Consider the following 25,761-nt stretch of genomic DNA (forward strand, 5'->3'; position numbering starts at 1 on the left):
CCTCGCTGCCGCCGCCAATGGCGCCGCTGGGGGCTGCCACAAGATGGCGGCGCCCAGGCGCTGAGGAGAAGAAGGAGGAGGAGTGGTGGTGGTGGTCACAGGGAAGCAATGCTGCGAGCTTCCCTCCGCCAGGTGAGCGGCCCAGGGCCAGGGAGGTCGTGGTGGTAATATTATTATTAATAATAATGATGGTGGTGGTGGTTGGGAGGTGTTTTAGCACACGCGCAGCGTGCCGCTGAAAAGGGCGAATATCCTTCCAGGTTTCGGCAGCGCTGAAGGAAGGACAGGTCACTCCGACGGAGCTGTGCCACAAGTGCCTGGCTCTCATCAAAAGCACCAAGCTGCTTAACGCCTACATTACCGTCGCTGAAGAAACCGCCCTGAAGCAGGCTGAGGAATCAGAGGAAAGATACCGAAGAGGTACGTTGGCTTGCTTGCAGCTGATAGCAATCCTTAAAAAACTCTTGTGGAGGAGCTTACCGTGGTAGATAAAGTGATTTTTCTTTCCGACACAGGTGTTTGTGCAGCTCGTTTGACTGTTAGGGGATGGGGTTTGCAGCTGGGGTTTCTGTGGGTGTTTGTGGGGTGTGCATGCTTTGGCATTCAGCAGCGTGTTCAGTTCAAAAACCAAAAGCAAGACTTGCTCCAAAACAGGCACCTTATTTCAAAGGCAGGTGTTGCAGGTTATATATGCTCTGTAGTTATCAGACAGCACTGTCACTGGTTGCATTTATTTTCAGAAGTTTGATTTAGATTGGTAGCCAGTGATTACAATGAGCAGGCACGTGCAGTGGCCTTCTTCTTGTAGGCCTGCTGTAGGTGCAGTCCTTTTGTAGGACACCAAAGTAGACAAACATCCACCTAAGCCTGGCAGGTTTTAAATTTAAAAAAGCAAATGAAAGGAAAGCAGCTTTAATTTCAGTTGTTGAGTAAAAAGAACAGCGTTAAATCCTGTTATCTACAGCGTTTAGAGGCAGAGGTGCCACCCTGACCATCCTCATTTTCCTTTGTGTTTCCTGAAAGATAGAAAAGGGAACTTTTCACCTAATAGGGTAATTTTTTTTTCTTTTTCTTTTTTTTTTGTTTCTTTCCCTTCCTGACTGACACTTTTTATCCCCTGACAGCTTAAGAAAATTGCCAGCCAGGAAGTTTAGCTTCCTAGTATCTTTTTTTTTTCCTGCACGGTGGATAATTAATCACTTAGGGAAAGCTTTCTCTGCTTCAGGATTATTATTATTATTAGTTTTGGTTAAATCTACTGTGTATGTCAGGTAGGCAGAACTTTTGGCCACCTGCCTAGGGAGGAAGTAGATTTAGACAGCACCTAAGGCTGAAATAAGCATTGTGTGGTCACTTTTGAAGAAGTAAACATTTAAACATTCCTTTGAGCTAGCTATCCTATCCAAAAGCAGCTGCCTGCAGGCATAGAGACATTTGCAGAGCTGTGTTCTGCAGGTATGGGTCTGGTCTGGGCAGGCGTAATTCTTAATAGTAGTTTTAGATGATGAGTCTTGAAAACGTAATAGACAACCATCAGATGTTAAGTGGATAACATTATTCCAAAAAGCACCAGGAGTGACACGTAAAATAAATTGTAAGTGATGAGAAGACTGTGTATGTAGCACATTGATTTAATCTCTGCTTTCTTTGCATTAATTCCTAATGCAGGTCAGCCACTTGGTGTTTTAGATGGAATTCCTATTGCAGTAAAGGACAACTTTAATACAGCTGGCATTGAGACAACATGTGCATCAAACATGCTAAAAGGTACAGTAGAGCTTTTAAAGTAAAATTGGATCTTATTTCAGAGCTCTTCTCCCTACAGGTTTAATACTCTTCCAGAGATCTAAATATTTTCAAAAAAAAAAAAAAAAAAAAAAAAGAAAAGAAAAAGCAGAATTGATTTCAGAAAATGTGTTTATCTGATTTCTTCTGCCAAGATCATCTAGTATTAGATATACCTTTTTTCTTGTGTATTATGTCCTTTCATATTGTTCCATTGCTTTTAACAATGCAATGTTTATTCTAGGTCTTATATTAAAATGGAATTATTCCATAGCTCACGCTTTTTCATGTTGCTTTTAGATTTACAGAAGAGCAGTCAGTACTTTTTGCTGCTATTGTGTCTAGCAAAATGCAGACAATTTATTTGTTCTGTTTATAATTGTTGACTTACATAGTGTTTTCATATTGCTGAAGGAACAGTAGATAGTAATGTGTTTTTGTCTCTACATTCCTGACTTATAAACATGTTCTGTAAGACCTAAATTTTTTGAAATTTCCTAAGCTTATTGTTTCTTTTAGCACTCCATCAAAACTTTCAAGGCATTCTAATGTTTCCACAGTAAAAGGAATAGTAGAAAACATTTCTTATATCAGCTTTATTCTGCACGAAGTAAAACTGGCAAGTTTTGAGGAAGATAGGATTAGTTCAAGAAATCAGAAGTCTATTACACTTTTTCAAGCAGAAGAAACAAAACATGACGTTGCCATTTAAATAAAGTGTTATTACCTGAGGTGCTTTTCCTTATGCATATTCTTAGGCCCTTCGTGGCTGATTGTAGTATTGTGGCTGAGAGTATCAGGAGTGGTGATGTCCTTGTCCCATTTGAGTGTGGGGGTGGAGAAATCCCTGTCACTATTAACAAAAGAATTGGTTGCTACCTGGGATTTCATGTAAGTGACACAATTCTCATAGTAGTTTATATAAGGTCAAAGTGCTTAAGGGTACACATTCGTTCACAGGATAGTCAGTTAGTATTTTAGCTTGTGGCTAACCATATGCACCCATATCTCATGATAATGGGAATATTTCAAGATAAATTAGCACTCATCTGTAAAGAGGTATTTCTCATTTCTCCTCCTTTTAGACAGCTCCTGCAAATTGCCTGAATGCAGTAATTCAGCCAACCTTGTGGTAACTCATTTGTGTAAAGTCTTAGCTCCACAATGTAAAAATGTATAATCCAGAATTACTGGATGATAAATTGCGGAGGGGAAAAAAAAAAAAGACACTGGAGACAAAACAGTAGTTGGTTTATTTTGAGATTATTTTAAATTTTGAGAATTACTGATATTGCCTTGAAGCAAAATTTGGGCACTGCCTTGATAGTTCTTATACATTAATAATGGCAAGGTTGAAGTGTTCAGAGGAGTAGCTATTTTTAAAAATCAACCATATATCACTAATCACTCCCTTAACTGTTCTGATTGTTTTCAGGTTATATTCCTCCTTACAATGCTACAGTCGTTCAGAAATTACAGGATCAGGGAGCTGTGCTTTTAGGAAAAACAAACCTAGATGAATTTGCAATGGGGTGAGTGTTGTTTATTATTTTCAACATGTGGTTTCACCTCATCTGCTCTGATCTATCTGTAATCCTTAAACTTCTCTTTGTATCAGGTTAGAAAATGCTGAGTGCTTATCTGCAAAGAGTGTTTAGAGTTCCACGAATTTCTCAAACGTTGCATGAACTTTTATACTGTTGGGTAAATGGTACGAATGTCAATTTTTATGAATGTAATGTTCAATTATGGCTGTGCTTGAGAGGGAGGAAGTGGCACAGCCTTAGCAGAAGGCCACAGACAAGTAGACTTCAGATTCAGAAGTGTGTTGTTAGAATTGGTTACTACACCTGTTATTTGTTGCCTTTTCTCTTTCTTTACTGGTGGTTTCTGTCCTTAGCTAATTATCGTCACGCCCATGATGGCAGTTACTGCCTGTATCAGTGCTGGAGTAGCATTGTATGAGTACTCCCTGATTTGCTGTGAACAGGATAAATTAGAGCAACACTTTAATTTGCCTATGCTAAAGCCAAAGAGGTATATTTGATTGGGTGAAAATACTTTGCTTGAATCATTCTGGGTAAAGTCAGAGACATGCCTCAGAGGAAGGGCAGGAAAAAAACTCATCATGCAGTGTTACAAGTAGTCTGAGCTCATTAAAGCCCCGGATTCTGCTAAAACGGATTTTCTCACCCCAGGCCTCATCTCTGGACTGTGTGTTTGCTTGTTCTGTTATGCTAGCACCAAAGTGGCTGCGCCATGAAGCTTGATCAGGGAGCTGATCCAGCTTAGAAGTAATGTCTCAATTAGGTTAATTTTCAACTGTGTGAACTGCCAGCTCTGGTGATTTGGCTAATAACACTGACGCTGTGGAGTCAGGGAACGTGAGGTGGCAGTTGTGAGGAAGGTGGAAAGTCCCTCCCTCCTGGTGGCAGCCCACACTTAGGTTACCTCAGGCTGGCTGAAACCAGATTCTGAGGAGCCAGGCTAGCACTCCCAACCAACGGGCTGTGGTCTCAGGAGAAGGCTGTAAAGTAATAGTATGTTATTTACAGAGGAGTGCTTGTTTCTGCCATTGTAGAGCTTTGCCCCTCACCTCTAACGGGGTGGTTTCCCACATCACTGTGGCCATCCTTTGCCTTTTCCAAACGCAGGCCAGGGAAACCAGAAGGCCTGTGTTTTGTAGCAGACCTACAGATTTACTGTTATGTACTGTAATTCAGTTTTATTTTTTAGTGATTACATTCTTTCCAGTGGCATTAGCAGAGGTTAGAAAGAAGAACAACTGAGGTTCTGTGGCAGAAAAGGATGAAGATCCCTTTTTACAGTTTACAACACTGTGGAAGTTGACTGCACGAGGATGTACATACACCAGTCTTTTTGCATTGAGATTGGATTTATTAGGGTGAAGGATGAAGAACTGTGTAAAGAAAAGCTTGGTGAAAGCAATGTGCCATCTGTCACTCCTGTCTGTGTTTGTCCTATCTAACTGTTTCAGATCTGGGAGTACGGATGGGGTATTTGGACCAGTCAGAAATCCATGGAGTTATTCAAGACAGTACAAGGAAAAATCTGCACCAAAATCTGATCCTGAGCATGAAGAGTTCAAATGGGTAATAACAGGAGGGAGCTCGGGAGGCAGCGCGGCTGCTGTATCATCTTTCACGTGTTTTGCGTAAGAGGTTTTTTAGAGTTGTTTTTAATTAAATGTCTTGAAATATGTTGCAAAGCTTTCATTTTGTAATTTTCTAATCATGTAGTGTATAGATCAGGTTTTCAAAAAGATATTGATCTTGTTTGAAATGCAAGCATTATTTGTACTGGCAGGCAGGAATTTATTTCAACATCCCTGGTTTATTCATGGCATAGCATGAAGCCAGCATAATTCCCTGTAGGCAAATTGAGGCTTACTCATTTTAAGTGTTATTCAGCATACTGATATGACCACTTTGCACTTCATGAAGTGAAATGATAATGGCAGTAAAGGAGTGACGATTTCATTGTTATTCCCACATACTTTCTTAAAAATAACATGGGGCTTGAGACACATCCTCTGCCTCATTAAGCGCATTACACAAACACACACTGAAAACTTAATTGAGCAAATGATGAGATCCCTCAACTTGTAACAGTATAGTAGTCTTTCCTCCCCACCTTTGTTTTTATAGCAAAGTATGTAATAATACAGATACCTGAGATTTGGCGTCTAAAAGCTTTCAAATCTCTGACTTAACAAAAGACAGCCAGCTACAAGGATACTAAGAAACTTGTCTGCTTTTTTTAAAAAAAAAAAAAGTGAGTGGAGTTTTAGTTTATTTAAAATAACAAATAAACAAGCTGTATTTTTTTACAGCAATTATCTGCATGGAATACTGAACGCTATTTAACAAATGAATTGTTTATACCATCTTCCCCATCCTGCTGTTAAAGGAAATCTGTTACTTAAAACTTCACACCTTTCATTTTATACAGTTTTGAGAGCTACATAGCAGAGCACATTTTATAAAGGATGACTTAATTTCTGTGAATTTAACTGGAAGATATTTAAAATGCTCTATAGTTGCTATGTTTTTTTTTACCCATACATATTATATGTATCTATCTTGTTAAAAGATTTTTACTCATATTGATTTTTTTTATTATTATTTTTTTAATATACAAACCTGATTTTTGCCTTTCTTTTTGATTATACCTCTCTACATCTCACTACCCTTCACTAGGATGCAGTCTACTCAAAGATTTAATGTTGTTTAAACTGAACTCAGTGCAGCCATCCCTGAGGACTGCTGGTCCTTGTTGTGAGGCAGAATGGCCTGATCCTGAGGTGGCCTAGCATCTTCCTTTATTTTGCTGGGCATGCAACAAAACTTCCATTTTGCACTGCTCAGCATTTTGTCAGATCAGGGCGATTCTTTGTCCAGCTATTTTATTGCCTGAAACCTATTGTATATCCACTCTATTGATTTCTTTCAAGCAGCAGAAATGCTGCCAGTCTCTCTTTTCAGTTTTAGATTTGGATATACAGAAATGCTACAGAAAGAAGGATTTCTTTTTGTATCAGTATAAAAGCTTAAAAAAAAACACTTCATCAAAGTTCAACCAAAGTGGATTTCGTTCAGCCATCTCAGAAATGGATACCTGTAGGAAAAGTCTCATACCAACCTTAGTAAAAATTCTCTCTCCTTCCTGACTTTTATTTTGGCTAAGCTTTTGGTAAAAGCAGGCTTATTTTTAAAATGGTGTTTGAGTTTAAAGTCATTAAAAACAGAAAAATAATTTTCATTTCAACATGACTTCCCAATTCCATTACAATTTTTGAAATAAAAATTTTCAGTTTAGGACAAGGTTTCATCTGTGAAAGAGCAATAAAAAGACAACCTTAAAAAAAGAGCTGAAGTTCAATTTTAGAACACAGCGACTCTAAACTGGGCATTCTGATGCTATTTTTTGTAGGCTTGGAAACAGGAAAAGCATCCTAGACCTTGGAAAGCATGCCTTGTTATTGGGGGTAAAAAGCATACTGTGTCACTGCATCCTCGTATGCTGCAATGTGCTACTTCATAGTGTGTGAACACAAATATCTGGAAATTGTAGGCTACAACATGAGACATATCATTCAGAGACCACAGAATTGGAACAGACCAACAGAGAAGCAGGAAGTAGGTATTTAGGGCCTTACTCAGAGCGCCTAAATTCCACATATTTACCTGTTTGTAGAGAGGACTGAGCTTTCCTGATGGCCAATTCAGAGGACCTAAGAAAAATACTGATGAAAAGTAGTGGACAAATGGAGCTGACTAAAACATGTTTTTTGTGGTTATGACTTTTAATCTGGGAAGAGCTCACACATTTTTAAATCCATATAAAAGACATGAATATTTTCTTTTTTTTGGAAATGTTCCGAATCATTTTACTAATGGTAATCCTTTTGAAACCATAGAGCTTTAGGGTCAGACACAGGAGGATCTACCAGAAACCCTGCTGCTCACTGTGGTGTAGTAGGTTTAAAGCCAACATATGGACTGATATCTCGCCATGGTCTCATTCCTCTAGTGAACTCCATGGATGTGCCAGGAATCTTAACCAGATGTGTGGATGATGCTGCAGTTGTATTAGGTATTACTGTTACCCATGTCTTTGTATACATGTCTTTGTTCAAAAGCAAACTGCATTCCAGCTACACAGTGTACGTTCTCTTGTTTTTCATGTCATATTTCAGGCACACTTGCTGGACACGATCCTAAAGACTCTACCACAATTCAGGATGTCTTCCAGCCATTTGAGCTGCCCAACATGCCTGATGTCAGCAAGCTGTGTATAGGGATTCCTAAGGTAACACTTAAATCCTGTCAACAATTGTGGATTGGAACAGCAAATAGCACTTCTAAAACAAAATCTGTGTGTCTTGACCATCACCTCACAGTGTCTCATGATATAAAATAGTGAAGATAGTATGAGAAATTCCAGAAAAAGAGCATCATGTGCTCTGTTGCCTGTGTAGGTAATTCAGTGAGCGTGTGCTAGTGCTTTATCTAAAATGTTCTGTCATTGTTGTGGGAAACACTGTCAGGAAGTTCCAGGGGAAATGGGGAACTTAATTTCTTGCTTCTCTCTGTGGCATTTCCTTCAGTCACTTCTGTAGCCTCCCACAAGTTGCTCTTGGTGACTTCCCATACAGTGAGGTTAGCACTGGTTTGTGTGGTGTTTTTGAATCCTTGTCTACATGGTGCTGTGTTAAAACATATATTTTTTTTTTTTTTGAACATTTGAATGGCACAAAGAGCCATGACTCACAGTGCTCCAGTAGGTGTTGAAGGAAAACTTTATTGTAGCCATTAATGTTTTTATCAAAATGAAAGATTGACATGGTAAAAAGATGCCTACTGACCAGTTAATTAATGAGAATCTCTGAAAGGCAAACAGTGTATCTTTAGAAAACTAGTTAGCTGCATACTGTTTTGATTTTGGCAAATCTAAAATAGTGGCATGGATAAATTATTCATATCTCTTGGACAGTTGTCTTCTGTTGCTACAGATTATCCTAAACAGGTACATGCATATTTTAACATGAGTTGTAGCTATTCAGAGATCAGACAGTACTTTAACCCACATATTGAGAGTTAGAACTAATGCTGATATCTTCAAAAGTAGAGAATTTTAATAATGCCTTTAACTTAGCTCTTAAAACAGGAGTGTAGCTTATCTAAGGCTTATCCTAACCTTGTGATTGTAGTTCTTTGGTGGGTTGTTTTGTTTGACTGAGGCATGCTAATTGCAACTGATGTACTGCAGTCATAGCATAGGTAGTTAAGCTACATCGTCCCTGCTTAGTAGCCACAGTATTAGGGTTTAGACTCAAAGAGTTTCTACCCATGAACTGCAAGGCAGTACAGAATGGTCTCTGCCCAGTTATCCCCTTAGTCGTCTATTAACAATCTCCTCCAGAAAAGAACTGCAATTTTATTATGGAATGAGTTATACAAAAGTCTATAATAAAATTTACAAACATTCAAAAACGTATAGTGCTGAGCAAATAGTTTAAAAGTATTTTTAGCAAAAATAATATTGTGTTGGTTGTCAGTAAAAGTAAACTGGTATATAAAATCACTCACCTTAATTCTTGTTTTTCTCTAAGGAGTACAATGCACCAGGGCTTTCTAGTGAAATTCTGGCTGTTTGGTCAAAAGCTGCTGACCTCTTTAAGAATGCAGGTGCTAAAGTAATTGAAGTGAGTTTACCACACACTCCTTACTCAATTGTCTGCTATCATGTGCTGTGCACAGCAGAAGTGGCATCAAATATGGCCAGGTTTGATGGACTGGAATATGGTAAGGCCTTTGAATTTTTTGTTGTTGTTGTTCTCAGACGATAAAAACCTTGCTGGATGGCATTTAAAAGTATAGCTTTGATAGATACACATTTCATGGTTGAACGTTTGCTGATTGTTTCTTTGAGTTGGAATAGAATAAAAACCCTGTGCAAATAAAAGTTGGAGTAAAAGCATAAATGTTTTATTTCATTTGTAGACACATGAGTATCTTGGGGTAAAATCTTTTTAATATCTCCGTAGTAAAATAGGAAGATGCTTTGATGGTTTTCCAGAACAGTAGCATGTCAGACTGCAGCAAACAGTGGCTTATTGTATTATTAAGTGTATCACTATTTTATGTTGCTAAATCTTAAGGATCACAAATCTTAATTTCTAAATTGCTTTTTCTTTACAGGACATCGTTCTGGTGTGAACGAGTCCACAGAGAGTATGTATGCTGCAACACGACGAGAAGGCTTTAATGATGTTGTAAGAGGAAGAATTCTATCAGGAAACTACTTCCTCTTGAAACAGTAAGTGGAACGCATCTTGAAAATCAAATCTATTAAGTTACTTTTTCATGTCTTGATAAGCAATTCATCACCATTTCCTTAACAAATTAATGTCCTCACACTAGTGACTACTTCTAATATAATTATTGCTTTACCTATGTAATACCTAGTGAACTGTTAATAGTGAACAAAAATGCTTTCCCTTAGTTATACCAGTGTGACCCTTCTGAATTAAGTACAACAGCTTTACAGTTTTATTCCCCAACAGATTGTGACCTGTTAGTTAAACTAAGGAAAAATCTATCCCATAGCATGACATTGAAATCATAGTGCAGCCATCGCTGTTGTAGCATTAAAAGTTCTATAGGTGTTAATCTCATTAAAGCTGCACAGAAAAACTGCTGATACATTCTACTGAGATCTTCTAGAGCAAGTCAGGTGATATGGCAATTAAATTAACTATAGCTTTCTGCCTTAGTACACAAGGAAGCGAAGGCACTGGCAGAGGTACTGAATTAATGTTTTTATAGACGATAGGTTTTTATCCAGCTCATGTAGAGAATCTGATCAATTTGATTTTTTTCCTTCTCAGTTTTCACCCCCCATTTAGCAGTCCTAATTTATGAGAGAAAATAGGAGTCATAGTTAATTTGTTTTGTTACTAACAGAAAAACTGGTCATGTAATTGGTCTCAAAACAAATGCACCACTGAAAGAACTCTGTCAGCAACAGTATTCATCAGAAGTGACTTCTGCTTGCTCTCAGACAGGAATGTTGTCAGTCAGTATGTAACAACCAGCTTTTATGGAATGCTGATATTCTTGCCAAGTGTGTTCCTTCTGGACACAACTGTCCTGATCAACTTTCCTAAGGCTGCTTTAAAATTCATGCAGCTCACTTTTCTTTGTGAAGGAACGTAAGATTGGCTTCCATCAGGATTGAACAAGAGAGTCCTGTTCCTGTTGACAGTAAATTAGATTTGAAGTAATCCAGGCTTCAGAAAGCATTCTTGGTATAAATACTAAAGTACAAACATCTGTGTCTCCTGCAAATGTTGCATTTTACAGATTATTTTTGTCTTGCTTTTGAAATCTGTAAAATAACTAGGTGGTCGTTCATGAAATAATCATTGCTTCTAAAGCTTCTAAACATTGAATCAGAATTAACAGAGTATGTGTTTTGATTTATTGGTGTTTTTTCACTTCTTTCAAACATCCAAAATAGCGTTTCCAATGTTATTAAAGTATTATTTGAGGCCCTTTTTGTTCCTTTTACTGTTTCCTGAAGTTAATAGATAGGATGACCTCAGAAATTACTCTAGAATGGCTAATTTCAATACTGTAACTTCTTAACTAGATTCTGCTGTCTCCTATTCTTTGCAACCATTTTCATTACAGTATTTCAGAAAGTTAAATCTTTAGATTATGCTGACAAATAAGCTTTTGGTCATTTTCAGTTATTCTACTTACATGCATTTCAGTATGTATTGATTTTTCTACTTCCTTACGATAGTTTTTAATATCCCTTCTCCCCCTCCTTTTTTCTGAAGTGTAGCTGCTGGTGTAGATGGTGATTGCTTTTGAAACCAAACTTCTCTGAATTTAAGAATTCCATTGAACATCTACCAGTTTTGCCTGTGAAGTTAAAAGGACAAGAAAACATAAAAGCTAATTATTTTAGTTTCTTTCTGTTTCAGAATTGTATAAAGACAATCTAGAAAGACATAAATCACATATTCACTTAAGGGAAAAAAAAATCAGGGAAAGATAAGGTCTTTGTAATGGTCTGTGAAGAAGTATGCTAGAAATACATACCTGGTTTTCAGTCCGTTCAGAGATCTCAGTAGATGATGGGACTCTTTCAAACACTTTAAGTATCTATCTGGATTGAATCCTAAATGACTAATGCCTATTTTGAAAGCCTGCTTTATTTCTATATTATTTCTAGGCTTTGTGCTGTTCTGCTGTGAAATTCAATGTGCGGTTTGGTTTCAGAAAGGCCATGCAAGTATTCTGATTCTTAGTTGAGCGTTTTTAACTAGGGTTTTGTTTTCCCTTCACCTTTTTTCAACAGAATTTCCATGTCTCTTCCTTCTCTGACAGCTTCGTGGCTATGAGAGCATAAACACTAAACTTCTTAACCTGATGACTAGGACTGTGGTATATCAAAAACTCAAGTATCAGTGTTACCAGGCAGAATAGTGGGCTTGTCTTTTCTATGGTAACTGAGAAAATGTTCAGCATTTTCAGAATTAAAGCATCCTGCTCTCACATCTGTGTTTTTTTTTTTTCTTCTAGAAACTATGAGGATTACTTTGTCAAGGCACAGAAAGTCAGACGTCTCATTGCCAATGACTTTGTGAAAGTTTTTAGAAGCGGTGTTGATATTTTACTCACTCCTACCACTCTGAGCGATGCAGTCCCATATATAGAATTCATCAAAGAAGACAACAGAACCCGCAGCACACAAGATGATATCTTAACACAGGCTGCAAATATGGCTGGTGAGTAGGGACAGGAATTCAACTGTTTTCTCCTGTCTAGTCAGTTTTAACGTCTATTCCCTTCAGCTTTTAACCTAATCTGTAGATTTAAGATATCTCACCCCTCTCTTGTATTATCTTCCAAGGATAACCAGGTAGGTATCATTTATTTATAAAGTGCAGATAAGGTGAATTCATTCAGGTTCCAGAGACCAAAATCTTGTTTTGAGGAAAGTTGGTTCTCCTCTGAGAGTATGCTGACTCCTTCAGTTGATCTAATTCATTTTTTGTGACACTCCATAGTTAATTTATTCAAATGATCTTAAGTAGTCTTTTTCTTCTGTGTAACTTGTTCTAGTTCTCTCAGAATTGCTACAAAAATGACTCTTAACTGGATTTTTTTTTTTTTAATAGTAAATCTTTGTATGCATAACTTCTTTTGTTTCAGGATTGCCAGCCATAAGTGTTCCTACAGCTCTTTCAGAGAGAGGCTTGCCAGTTGGGCTCCAGTTCATTGGGCGTTCATTCCAGGAGAAGCAGCTTCTCACTGTAGCCAAGTGGTTTGAAAAACAAGTAAAATTCCCAATGATCCAGCTAGAAGAAGTGAAAGGGGCATGACCACGGTGTCTTTCAGCATCAGAAATCTGCTTCTTTTTCATAAGATGAGACTTGCTGGTCAGCTAAAGCAAGAAAGCTGTAGGGATGGTCTAAAAATGTACTTCTGCAGGTATCTGCTGCAGAAATAATAACTCAGTTTGAGAAGACCACAAGCAGGATGGAATCATGAGAGCTTATTTCTGTGTAATTAAGGCAAAGTGAATCATTAAGTACACGTCTGTGTTACTAAAAGCCATTTTCTAACTGATATTAAAAACATCAGATTGAAATTATTTATCTTACATCTGTGGAGCTGCCTTTTTTTCCATCCCCAGAGGGCATGTAAGGTATCTGGCTCATTAAAGAACTAACCTGAACTTTCGTGTGAAAATTGCATGGTTGCCAAAGGGCTTGGCTTCCCTCTGGAACGTGGGCTTTTGTAATGGAAACAACCAGACAGCTGTAATGGAACAAAGTTACCAAGGGTCTGTTTGCCAACAGAATTGTGAGAATCTCATGTAGATGGTTCATTTATTTATTTTTAATAAACAGAAAACAACCCCACCTTTCTTCTAGCGAACTCTTAGCAGATGAAGTAACCTCCAGGTATAGGGATCTTGCAGATGACTCTGGTTACTTCCATCATAAGAGGGATGAATTCCAGATTTCTTTGGAGGAAAGATGCCAACTAGTCCTTGACTAACTGTTTTCTTCTTCACTGCTGTTCTCTGTAATCAGCACTTAATTTCTTAATTAATATTAATTTTCTGGTGTGTAATTCTCCATAAGCGTAATACCAGCTATTCCTTCATGGATGTTTATTCAACACAATAGTTGTTAGAAATAGATTTCCAAACCATAGTATTAGTTACTGGCAGAACTACTAAACTAATAAGTTGTCAATGTTGTAGTTTCTGTTTTTCCAAAGTTGGAAAAAGTATGGAGGGTTACATTTATAGATCTGGTTTTGCATCAGATGTGTTTTCAGTCATAGTTTACAGTTTTCACGGAGTGTAGACTGAGGGGGAAAATGACTGTAATGTGCTAACATAAAGAATCTTCCTCAATTACCATAAAATACCTCAATTACTCTTGTCTTAGACCATACTGTCACAGCTGGGAAAAAAAAAACACACATTAGAAATGGGCTAAAAATCACAAATGATGGTGTATCTTCTAAACCCCAACATCAGCTATACCAATACCTTTCCCACACAATTAAGCACTGCACAATTAAAAAATTCCCACATGATTAATAATGTATATGTATATACTAAACGTTATTTAAAAAGGTATGCTTTGTTTTTAATCTAGTGCTCTCTTTCTTCTTGCCATAGATCAGTCTTCAGGGAAATTGCTTTTTCCACAGTGGGTGATGATAAATGGTAGTCCCAAAAGACTACTTTAACCACTGTCTTATTAAATATTTTTGGTGTACTTTAATTGTTCTGTCACTGTACCTGTCTTATCCTCTAGCTGCCTAACACCCAGATCTTTCAGTGAGATTATCCACTAACCAAGTTGAAGTCCCTGCTCTTCAATTTGCAGTCAGGCCCCAAACCCAGATCTCCCGCCTACTTACTGTTTCCTAAATCAAGGATCAGTGTCTTTTGCTGAGAGATTGAGATAAAATCCTGATTGTGGAGGGTATTCCTGGAGGGACACAAAGAGCTCTGGAGTGTCATGGGAAAAAAAACAGGCAAAGAAGAAATTGTGATCTCCACTAGGAACTAATTCTGCACTGATTTCTGACCCAGCAGAAAGTGCCTTTCTATACTAGACAACCTTTCTCTTTAAGCTTCCCCCTGAAGTTAAATCTGATGGAAAAACTGGATCAAGGCAAAGAGCCTCACCCTATGTGTGCCAAGCAGCTAGAGGAGGGGTAGGTGAAGGGAAAATCTTCTTACACCTTCTTACCTTATAACTTCTTTTTAAAGTGGCGTTCTGAATCCAGCCTCCAGCATCCTCCAAGTGTTCAGATGATCAAGGCAGTTGGTTCTTCTGACACGAGTCCTTCACAGTTTCTTCTGTTAATAGATGCCAAGTGGGGAATAGCTATGCAGAGAAGCATGCAGCCAGGTACAACCAGACAGACATCCATCCTACAACCCTGAATAGCGTGGCATGTAGAACTTTGTTAGTGGTTGAGACCCATCTCTTTGAATTATACATTGCAAAGACTTGGAAATTGAACTCCTGGTTAGATTGGTGCATTTCTGGGCCTTTCATTTCAAGGCATCCTCATTGAGGCTCCTGTCCTCCTCCCACTCCCTGCTGTTTTGTGGTTTTGGGGACCATGTACCAGATGCTTTTCCTGCACTCCCCTCTTGAATACTGGGATTTCACCAAGCCAGAGGTGAGAGCTTAGGAACCAGCATGGTTGAGGAGCTTCAGGATGTAAACAAGAGGACCTCAATTTTCATATGGTATCTAAGACGATTTTGCTGTCTTTGTGTTAAAAAACTGTATCTAAGTAGCTGGTTCTGTGCCCCTCAGCATTTCCTGAAGTAGCTTAACACCCTGACTTACCTCTAGGTGATACAATGGTTGCAAGCAGTCTCTCTGAGCAGATCTTCCTGCAGCTGCTACCAGTGCCAAGTCCTGGCTTCAGAGTTGCAAACAGTGAAGTTTCTATGATGGGTTATTAAAAGCTCAAAAACCGTTGTTACAGAAGTAGAGGAATTTTAGAACACAGGAAGGTCTGGGGGGAAAAAATAGGCCTATGAACATTTTGTACAGCTGTCTTGAAAAACAATTTGCTGAAATAATAGAGTTGAAACTTTTATGACATTGTAGCACAGCCACAGCAGGTGGCTAGGTGTAACCCTATCACACAGGGAGCACTGTGAAGGATTTGTAGCTAGAGGATAATTCCAGTGCTTCCTGAAGGAAACAAAAGCTGGAGCTTTAACAAACAAGTTTTGTTAAAGCTCAATTTTGTCAAAGCACTCAAATGTTTGGAGTGTGATTTTTTTTTTTTTTTTTTTTTCCTCCAGGCAATGGGAAATTGTAAGGGCATTATATAGTGGAGAAGTTATTTTGAGAAGAAAATTAAGACCTTTCCCTGTAAGGTGTTTTTAAATACAACTGCAGTGTGGTGTTGCAGTTCATGCCATTTCCATATACCTGTTTTTCTCCTCACTCTGCTTAATAGGCTCGCAGTAAGGGCAAATTCAAAACAAGCTGATGATTGCAGCTATTTCGCTATTACTACGTTTCTCAGTTTTGAGATGCAGGTCACTTAACAGTTACTGCAACTTCATTGTTGCTTCCCCTTACATGCTGTTAATCATTTTGCCACTTTTACCGTTCACCTAAGAACTCACATGGTCTGGAAAACTACAATGAGAAATGGGCTTTGCAGCCTGCCAGCACCAATGCCTGGGGCATCCCAGGGGCTCCCCCTTCTGCTCTGGCCCCCCAGAATACTATTCCATTTGAGAGCAGTAACACTGGGTTCACACAGGATATGGGCCACTGAAAAAGGATGAAGAGGTGTGCACAGCATGTCTAAAAATGTGAGACCCTGATAGGGTTATATGACAGTCATACTTCCTTTTAAACTAGTGACCAGAATGCTACCAGAGAGGCTATGCAAAAGAAGCGAAAAAGTCAGAGGAGCAAAAAAGGTTATCTACATTTGTTATTTTTCATTAAGTCTCTCAAATAAAGAGGAAGGTATCCAATTACATGAATGTTAGAAAGAGGCAGGAAATGAAAAACACTCATAATCATCTTAATTAGCTTACCACACCTTTGGCTGATTAATGTCCAGATGCAATTAAGGGATTCCAAGCTAATTTTTTTTTTGAAACAGGATTTTTTTTTTTTTTCCCCCGCCCAGCATGGGCATCCTCCCATGCTTCCTGTTGAACAGTGGTAAACAGATTTTTCAGCTCAGCCATGCAGGGCACTCAGAGGAGCAAGCAGGAACCCAGCCAAGGGGCTTTGACTTATCCTGCGAGTGGTTTTACAGCTCTGTCTACAGTATGACTGTCAAATGTGGCATAGTATGTGCTGAAATGGCCTTCAAAGCACTGGGAACAGGGGCTGTTTAGCCAGGAGGGCTGTCCTTGTACATCAGCACGTTGGTTGGTGGTGGGATTGGTGTATCCTGCCTCGCCGCACTGCTCTGCAGCAGGCAGGTGCAGAAGGTGCAGCAGTGAGGAGCAGGAGCGGTGGTGGGAAGGTGGTGAGTACCTGCTGGCACCTCCTGTGCTGTGTTGTGGTTGCTGCAGCTGATGGGATGTGACTGCTGCTGGACGATGCTAATCCCAACAGGGACATGAGCTTAAGTAAAAAGCATTAGGCACTTCATTGTGCCACCCAAAATGTGACGTTTCAGCTCAGGAGGAGACAGAGAAATACAGGAAGTTGTCTAGGCACGCTGTGAAACAAAGAGATAGAAAACACGTGGAAGAGGAGACAAAGCTGGAGACCCAGGACAAGAAGATTGAGGAGATGAAGGACATGGGGATGAGGAAGCAGAACTGTTCTGGTAAAGGAGGTTCCCTGGCTTCATGTTCTGAAGTTGGAACCTTTGAAGTTGGGTACATTTTTGAATTGTACCTCTCTGAACTAGACAGTCTGCTTGATTTGCTCCAAGATCAGAGCATTTAGGACATGCATTGCAAGTGTTTGGTCCAAAAGGGCGTGCTACTGTCTGAGAAAGGTAGACACAATATCTGCTTAACAGAAATCAAAATGAAAACATTGCTAACAGCAGGGAGCCTAGGAACACACTGAAAAAGGACCTGTGGACCAAATTTCCCTTTATAGGTAACTATTTTCTGCAGTCATCTCCATAAATTCATCAAAATTTGTCTAATCTAAAGGATATTCTGGTTTATTTCTCCCATCCAGAACCTTCTGTTAAAAACTTTGATTGCAGCCAAGCCACACACACCTGTTTGCCCGAGGCAATATTGTTCTTTTGTTTAAATGTGCCTTCTCACTCCTTGTGTTTAATTCACTATTGTATTTATAGAACGCAGTGGTGTTCTTCCTTAGCCTTTATTCTGCGAGGACGAATAAGTCAAGCTCTTCCAGTTTACTCCTGCGTGTTTGACTGCCCACTGCTAATCCCCATAGCTGCTCACTGCACCTGCTCCAGCTGAATTCATCTGTGTCTGACATGGGTGACTAGTACTGTAAAGACGATTCCAGGTGCAGTTTTACAAGCACAACGGCCTTAATATTTCTTCATCTCTCTTGAAAAGTTCCTCCCCAGAAAACTGGAATTGCACTCATGTTTTGCTCAGATGCTTTACACCAGACCAGTAGCCCAAAGCGAGTTCATGATTAACCAGTGCACTCAGGGCTTTCTCTATGTCCACAGCTTTCAGGGGCTAAGCATTTCTGGTATGAGCTGAAAGCTCATTATTAAACCTCCAGGTTCGCAACCCCACACTCTTTCTCCTTAATGCTGTTCATATTATCAGCGTTGTCCAGTTTTTCCTGTAGAGTCCAAATCTTCACTGTTTTGACAGCAACTCCCACCTTCATGTCATCAGAAACAAAGAACACGTCCTTCAAATCACTTTTACTTATCACCATAAACTTAACCTCACTGCAACAAGCCGTTGTTGCCGATGGACTCAGAGGACAATGGAATTCAGCTTCTCATCTGTAAGTGTCACCTGTGCCCTGATGGACTGGGACAACGCACTGCCTATTGGTAACAGCTAGCTATAGGCTGAGGAGCTCCAACCACCCGTAACAAAAACTTGAGTTTTGGTCCCCTCTCTGCTTCATTGTGACTTGCTTTGAAGGCTACAAGCAAACAGAGCCCCTCCATGATGAACATTGTTCAAGAATATTGAGAACCTGCCTTTTGAAAGATCTTCCATCTTTTGTGCATCTGTCCAACCCCTCTTTCTCCCACCCCACCCATAACAAGAGCAGTAAACCACCCAGGATAATAAACTATTCTGAACAAGAGCTGCCTGTTTGCTTTGTATCCACAGCACTGGAAACGTAAGAGCCTGAATGATGTACGCTCAGCTGTGAACAATGGAAATGCTGAAGCACTAAAACCAAACCTCCTATAGACAAAATGAAGCCTTGTTTCTAAGATGAACTGCTAACAGCAAGCTGAGCTGAACCTGCACTGAACTAGCACCCTAACTGAAAATGAAGTCAATATTACAGATTAAATAATTTGCTCTTCTTCTTTAAAAGTGAGACCCTTTGACAAATGACAGCATCAAGGATCTTCATGGAGCTATTGCTTTGCTCTGGGTGACAGCTGCACTTTACAAGTAGACCATCTCTGATTACTGCTCTTCCCCTCTGACACTTCACTGCCAATAAGTGTATTCCTTTTAAAAATAAGATTTCCTAATGAATTTGGCCAATAAACATGGATTTCACTGACAGACAAGATGGTGGAGGAAAAGTGAGAAGAAAACTTGTTCTACTTACTGTCAATAAACTGGATGTGCTGTTGACAAGACAAAACATCTCACAGTCAGTAACCATAGTAATGTATGTGCTCGCCTAACACAGGTGTCCAAAAATCTCCTCCTGCCATTCTCCCTGAAAGCACAGAAAGCACAGACATTCCCTAAACCATCACTTCTGGTTTTCATGACCAAACTCACTAAATGAACATCATATTTCTACACTACCTGGTATTACTAACGTAAATGCGCTAATGAATTAACACCACTTTGGAGCCATTTTAGAATGTATTTCGATATTATTTAAGATATAAGAATTTAACCCATCTCAGACTCCATTTCTCACAATCAGAAATTGCTGCCATTGCCTTAAGTATCAGCCCAGTGGACGGGTGGGAAACAGGAAAACTAAATACTGCTTGACTACTCTTTTTATCTATTCCATTTTTAAGTCTTTTTCTAAAACCTGCTGCAAGCTGTAACCTTTATCTGTAATTACCATTAAGGAGCACTGGCATTAAATAATATTGAAAAATTATAAACTCAGGACATGAAAATGAAATCTGAAAATGAGTTTAATTATTCATGAATAGCCTTTGGAGATATCCACCTATTTCAATAAGGCCAATGCTGTTGGGTCCCTACCTATATACCTCTTTTATAACACCTGGATACCTCTATTCAATATACGGATAGGTGGGAGGCACTGATTTTTCTCAGCTTTATAGAGGAAGAGCAGCTGCACAGGGAAACTAAAGATGCCATTTTCAAAGTGATCTTTTTCAGAAGTGACTTAGCTCTGTACTTACGGCAGGAGTTTTAAGAATGGGTATGTGATTTACTCCAATTAATTGCACAGCTTGTGGCAGAGCCAAGCGCTGAATCTGGTGTCCCAAATTGGGAGCTGATCTCTATTCATTACTCTTTCAGTCCTTTCCCGGGAGAAGAGAGCAATTTGCTGTCATACCCAATAACCTTCTAGACTTGTGACAAAATCTGCCTTAACACAGCAGGTGTGTTCTTCTTTTGCAGTCACTCTCATAGCTTGGCTCCAGAGGATCTTCCAAGCCCTTCTTGTGCCAAGCCACCACAGAGGGAATCAGTGACAGCCTTGCATGGCCACCCCCATCTCCCCCTGTTCACCTGCTGGGGGACACACGGTGCCTGTGACACTCACAGCACAGCGTATCCAGCAGATCCTTCACCATTGCCACCTCCTCCTCTGCCTATGGAAACCAAGTTTCCTCCCAGTGAATTTCTACCCATGTTTATTCAGATCAAAGCAGAAGGCAAACAAAAGCATCTGCTTGATTGCAACTTCCCCAAGTCATCCAAATTGCTTTCAATCAGCAGTTGTCCTCCTCTCTGCACCCTTCTGAAAGCTTGATCAGCTGTCAGACTTCAGGTTGCCTCCCAGGAGCCTGATGAAAATGTTACAAAGACAAGGACAACACTCAGAAGCCACACCAGCACCACTTCATGACAAATAATTTTTCTTACCATCCTGCTGAAGTGGGCCAGCTAGCCATGTTTACTTTAGTCCATGTCAAATACCATCCAAGAAAAAAAAAATCCCTCTACAAATCTAAATATATTGTGGCAGCATTACTTTTATTACCCACCTTTTATAACAAGAGCACAAAAGTCTCAGATTACTTGGACAGGAAGCATTTTTCTAATTTTAAGTATTTTTAAAGCATTATATCCATCTACTCCCACATCATGCTTTCTACTATTTTTCCTGGGACTAAGACCCAACAGGGTTATGACTGACTGTGCCTATTTAAATAACATGTTACCTTCCTTCCTTCCTTCCTTCCTTCCTTCCTTCCTTCCTTCCTTCCTTCCTTCCTTCCTTCCTTCCTTCCTTCCTTCCTTCCTTCCTTCCTTCCTTCCTTCCTTCCTTCCTTCCTTCCTTCCTTCCTTCCTTCCTTCCTTCCTTCCTTCCTTCCTTCCTTCCTTCCTTCCTAGCAACTTCCCCAGTGACCACACTAACGCTCACAAAAGCCTCTCTGTTTTCTGGAAGCTGCACATTTTTAAATGTTTATCTCTTATTTAGTGTTCTCCCAAATTATTACAGGAAGAGAAGATACTGCACAGTCACGTGGCAGGTTTATAGCATCCTTGGTTTGTATTTGTAAGTATATTTAAGTGCTTACCCTGCTGTTACTGACTCCCACTTTGCCAATGGCACTGGTAGGCAACCAGGAGCTCTGTTAGGCTGAGAAGGGAAGGTTGATTTCTGTTCTTAAGAAAGCTTAGGGTTCAACTATTTAATGCTGTACCGTATCTCAAATGTTTTGTAACTTACCTTATGGAAAGACCTGGATCAGCTTTTTCAGTTACAAGTTTCTGTTTTATATTTTTCAGTATCAGCTTCCCTATCCTTCTATTTATCATGCATTCACAGAGAGAAGGAGTATTGTTTTAACAGCTCCCTCTCAGCCAGGATGTTGTTTTTGTTGAAACTAGCATACCCTGTTTTCCCCCTCAATTACAGCTTATTAGGCAACCTGTAAAATATTCTTTGACATTTTCTAAGTACCATTTACATTCTTCTTCCTTCCCAGCTGACTTAGCCCAGAATTGTTTTCAGCACTGTGAAATTACATCAGCTGAAGCTACTTATTTGCATTGTGTTTGCCTTCAACAGATGTAATCAAATTATGAACATTTTTGCTTTTTATACCATTATGTCTTACTGTGATTCATTCCCTCTGCTAAGTCAAAAGTCTAGCCTAGAGTTTCACTGGTCTCTGGTGCAATACTTTTTTAACAAGAAAATTAAGAGTGCTATTTAGTGATTCTGAAGATGCTTCAGTCCTGGCCACATGAGACTGCCAGCATATATCATTTGGATTAACATCTCCCACGAAGATGCATGTTTCTTTTTCCTACTATACATTATAGATGGTAGTTCAAGAAGCCAGTCGTCTGTTCCTCCATAAAAACTGCTGTTCTCTCACAGACAGCAACTAATACTCCATTTTGTGTGTTTCATGGTGGGAAATCAATCCATGAGATCATTTCTTTGTCATTTGTCACTAGTAAATAAATCATGCTTTTTCTCTTTTCTGTTATAGGATGCCATTTCTCATCTTCTTCTGCCCACTAAACCTTTCTAAAGAGGTTATAACTAGTGATTTAGAGATTTCAGTCACAAAAAATCTCCCATCAAGTTTCAGCAATGCCATCTCTATTGAATTTATGCTCATAAATGAGCAATTCCAGTTCCTCTGTTTATTATCTAGGCTCCTCACATTAGTTTAAGCAGCTAAATGATTTCTCCTCATCATGTCCTTGGCCATTTGGGTTGGTGTTATTCACCCCAGCGTGGTTTAGGGGCTAAGGGGGTACTCATTTGTTTCTCCTTTTTACTTTTTACAAGTGCTGGAGCTGTCAGAGATCCCATGTTGGCAGCTGTGGGTCCCTTCCCCACAAAGGGAAGAAGCAGCAGATTTTCCCCCAGCCCTTGGATCAGGCTCTGCCTGCTCATTCAGAAACCTCAGAGAAGAGAACAGCCTCCTTCCTCAAACAAAGCCAGGAGACATTAAACACAACTCTAATACTACACCCAGGGTTCATGCTGGTACTGCCTGAAAAATTCTCTCTTTGAAGCCATTTTATAGCTGCTCCTTTCTGCCTGGTATGAATTTGTGCCTGCAGGCTTGCTTAGGCATGCACAAGTGGTTTCTGTTGTTACTCTGATTAATATTTGACAATGTGATGCTTTGCCTCTTCCACCCCCCTTAAAAAATAATAAATAAATAAGTAAATAAATTACACTGCCACATGAGTAGTTTTGCACCTCAGAGGAGAGTAGACAGGAATGAGCCCCTCTGAAGCCAAAATCATTCTTTGTATGTTTCCATATCCTGGCTGCTTCTCTTAGTTTTCATTGTTGTATAGGAAAAGTGTCACTAGAAATACTGGAGGCCAGTTAAAGGATAAAAGTGTTTTATTCTGCATAAATTCAGTCTTTAATAAGTGTGGTTTTGTCCCCTGATTTTTAGTATTATACAAAATTTGATCAGGATGGTTGTCCTGCACAAATAGTCAAAGCTGCAGAAGCCCATGCTTCTTGGAATCAGTACCTCATCTGGTCTGAGATGTATTGGACATTGAACGAGAACAGCTTTTGCAATCTTCTGTCAATGCCTTGTAAAATGGTTCTTTTACAGGATGTGCTTTAAAACAGGACCAATTATTCTTGCAGATTGTAATACAAATCGTAGTGTAATTAGTACTTAACGGCAATAATAAAAGAAAGTGAGAAAAATGGTGAAAGAAAAAGAGAGAAAAAGCAATTTATTCGAAGTAATTGCACTTCCACCTATTTATTTAATGTGTTTGCCACTTTGAAGTCTTGTCGTCCTGCCAATACAGTAGCACAATGTTCTACTTCTAGCCCTTTATATGTCTTCGCAGAAAAAAAATCTCAGCTGCAGTATTCTCTTACTCTCGGAGGAGAAATGATTCCTTCCTAATCCAAATCTTCTAATGGCTCAGCATTTTGTGTTGAGAGATCTTACATCATCTTGGGAGATCAAAAAAGCAACTTTTCAGATGAGTGTCCTAAAGGAACCATTGTCTATACAGTCGCTTTAAAAGCTGAGACTTCTTTTTCCTCCCACATCTGAAGCATTTTCTTACTTAGGAGATGTTTATTGCATTCTCTGTAACCACTTCTTACTCAGCTTGCTTAGCCCGATACAAACTCACATTTAATGACCTCCTTATTATTTCAAATGCCTCAAGAAACTTGATTTAATTCAAAGCCAGTACTGCCACAAGGGTATTGCAGGTCTCAAAGATCTCCTTGCGAGTCTGCTGGAAGAAAGAAAAAAGGGGAAAAAAGAAAGGCAAAACAAAAAGCACTAGAAAATAGCCACAAAGAACAAAGGTACAGGCTGCACTAACAAGCGTGTCTGAATGAGATCCAGGACTTTACACTCTTTCATCAGTACTCCATGGAGCTCAGGATTCCCAAATCCTCCAATATTTAAGGGCTTCTTTATGTGTTTGGATCTAAGTCTCCAGATCTATGGCTATGGAAACATGAAACAAGTGCAAACCGCTACAGTGCTAATTCCCAAAGTTGGCAGAGTGGCTGAATCGATGGTGTTCCGAAAGCGTGAACTGCCTCACGCATTTCAATGGACTGCTTGGTCTCATAACTGCCGGCAACCATTTGAATAAGGAGGTTTCCAGCTGTCTCATCACTGGTCATGACACTAAAATCATTGAGATAATGTATCCTCTCTATATGCCAGTTGCTTTCTGGTCAGTGGTCAAAACCCTCCAGGTTCATCCCTCACAACTCCTATGGCATATGAATGAGCTGGTAATGTGAACATTTTTGAAAGCACAAAACCTAGACACAACACATAATATACAAGAAGCATCTGGAGAGCCATCAGGGTAGCAAATGTATGAATGAATTGTTTACAGCTGTGCAGAAACTCATTGATTTTCAGCAAGGCTGCTTGGACTTTCCAGCCCACCCCAACCTGGTGTCACGGCAGCCAGGAGCCTTGAAGCACCATTCAGATCCTGCTTGCCACCAAGGACCCAGGTGTGCTTGTCATGTGTAAACTGGTCTGTCATAAAAGCAAAACAAAACAAAACAAACAAACAAAGTTTTTGAAATCTCGTCTGTTTTCTCCAGTGCACCAATTGCTATAATAAGAATTGTGACTTTTCTGTCTACCTTGCTTTAGTTTTATTGTACCCACACTGACCTTGTACCATTTTATCTGCCATGACATGCCATAACAGAATAAACTGTGCACCGTAGGCATGTCCTAAGGAGCACGAAAGGTGAAACTACAGCAGGTACCTGCATTTCTGAGCTGCATTTTAATCAAAAGTTACTGCCTGCCTCTTCCGTGGCCAGCCCATAGACAGGGTGATTTATTTCCTGAAGCTTTTGATGGTTTTGAAAGAGCTGCTGAGCCCCAGGCTCGTCCCCAGGGCTGCAGGGAGCCAGCATACCCGTCCGTGTGTCCTTGTGCCCAGGCAGTCCTCACTGTGTTCTCCTGCACGTGATCAGTTGTGCAAGCATTTTGCCCTTCCAGATCAAATAACACGACCCAAGGTGTCTCACATGATGGGACTCAGGAAAAATGAGAAGCCTGAATTGCTATGGTTTCACCTTTCTGAAGTGAAGCGCCTGAACCAACAACATTTTTTACTCTTCTGGAACCTGGGGACATGCATTTTTTGATCATCCCTCTGAAAAAATGCAGTAGGACTGTTTTTCACAGAAATGAGCTGAGAACAAAAAAAAAAACTGACACCAAAACAAAATTATTAGTATTGAGAGCATAAATGTATGATATGGCTGAAGGAGTAGAGAGAGATCTAACTGAAAATGCCATGCAGTTATCTTCTGGTTATCTCCAGAAGAAAGTCCCAAAGCAGAACATCCTGTCCCACCTGCAAATAGAAAAGCATCCCTAAATGCCCACAGCAGGCTGCAAGCTAAGCAGAACTGATCTGCTGACTTTGTGAATGTGCATTTGGTGTGATGTAATTATCATATCATTTTGCAGGGCACCATCAAGAATATGAGTAGGAGGAGCTTCGTCTTCCCTGCTGCATAGCTTAAAAGCCAGTAAAAATACTTAGTTCACTTTCTCCAAGCAGCACTGCCACTGTGAGTTTTAAAGTGAC

General features: G+C 39.6%; 1 protein-coding gene across 1 annotated transcript; it reads left to right on the forward strand.

Moving 5' to 3' along the window:
• The first annotated feature begins 72 nt into the window (after window positions 1-72).
• Window positions 73-13,062, forward strand: QRSL1 (glutaminyl-tRNA amidotransferase subunit QRSL1). Its single transcript, XM_032185228.1, has 11 exons — window positions 73-132; window positions 261-420; window positions 1,669-1,767; window positions 3,221-3,317; window positions 4,784-4,960; window positions 7,226-7,401; window positions 7,505-7,617; window positions 8,921-9,113; window positions 9,510-9,627; window positions 11,904-12,109; window positions 12,537-13,062. Exons 1-11 carry the CDS (start codon window positions 109-111, stop codon window positions 12,704-12,706), a joined length of 1,533 nt encoding a protein of 510 aa, XP_032041119.1. The 5' UTR covers window positions 73-108; the 3' UTR covers window positions 12,707-13,062.
• The last annotated feature ends 12,699 nt before the right edge of the window (window positions 13,063-25,761 follow it).

This window comes from Aythya fuligula, chromosome 3 (assembly GCF_009819795.1).
Source record: "Aythya fuligula isolate bAytFul2 chromosome 3, bAytFul2.pri, whole genome shotgun sequence".
NCBI lineage: Eukaryota > Metazoa > Chordata > Aves > Anseriformes > Anatidae > Aythya > Aythya fuligula.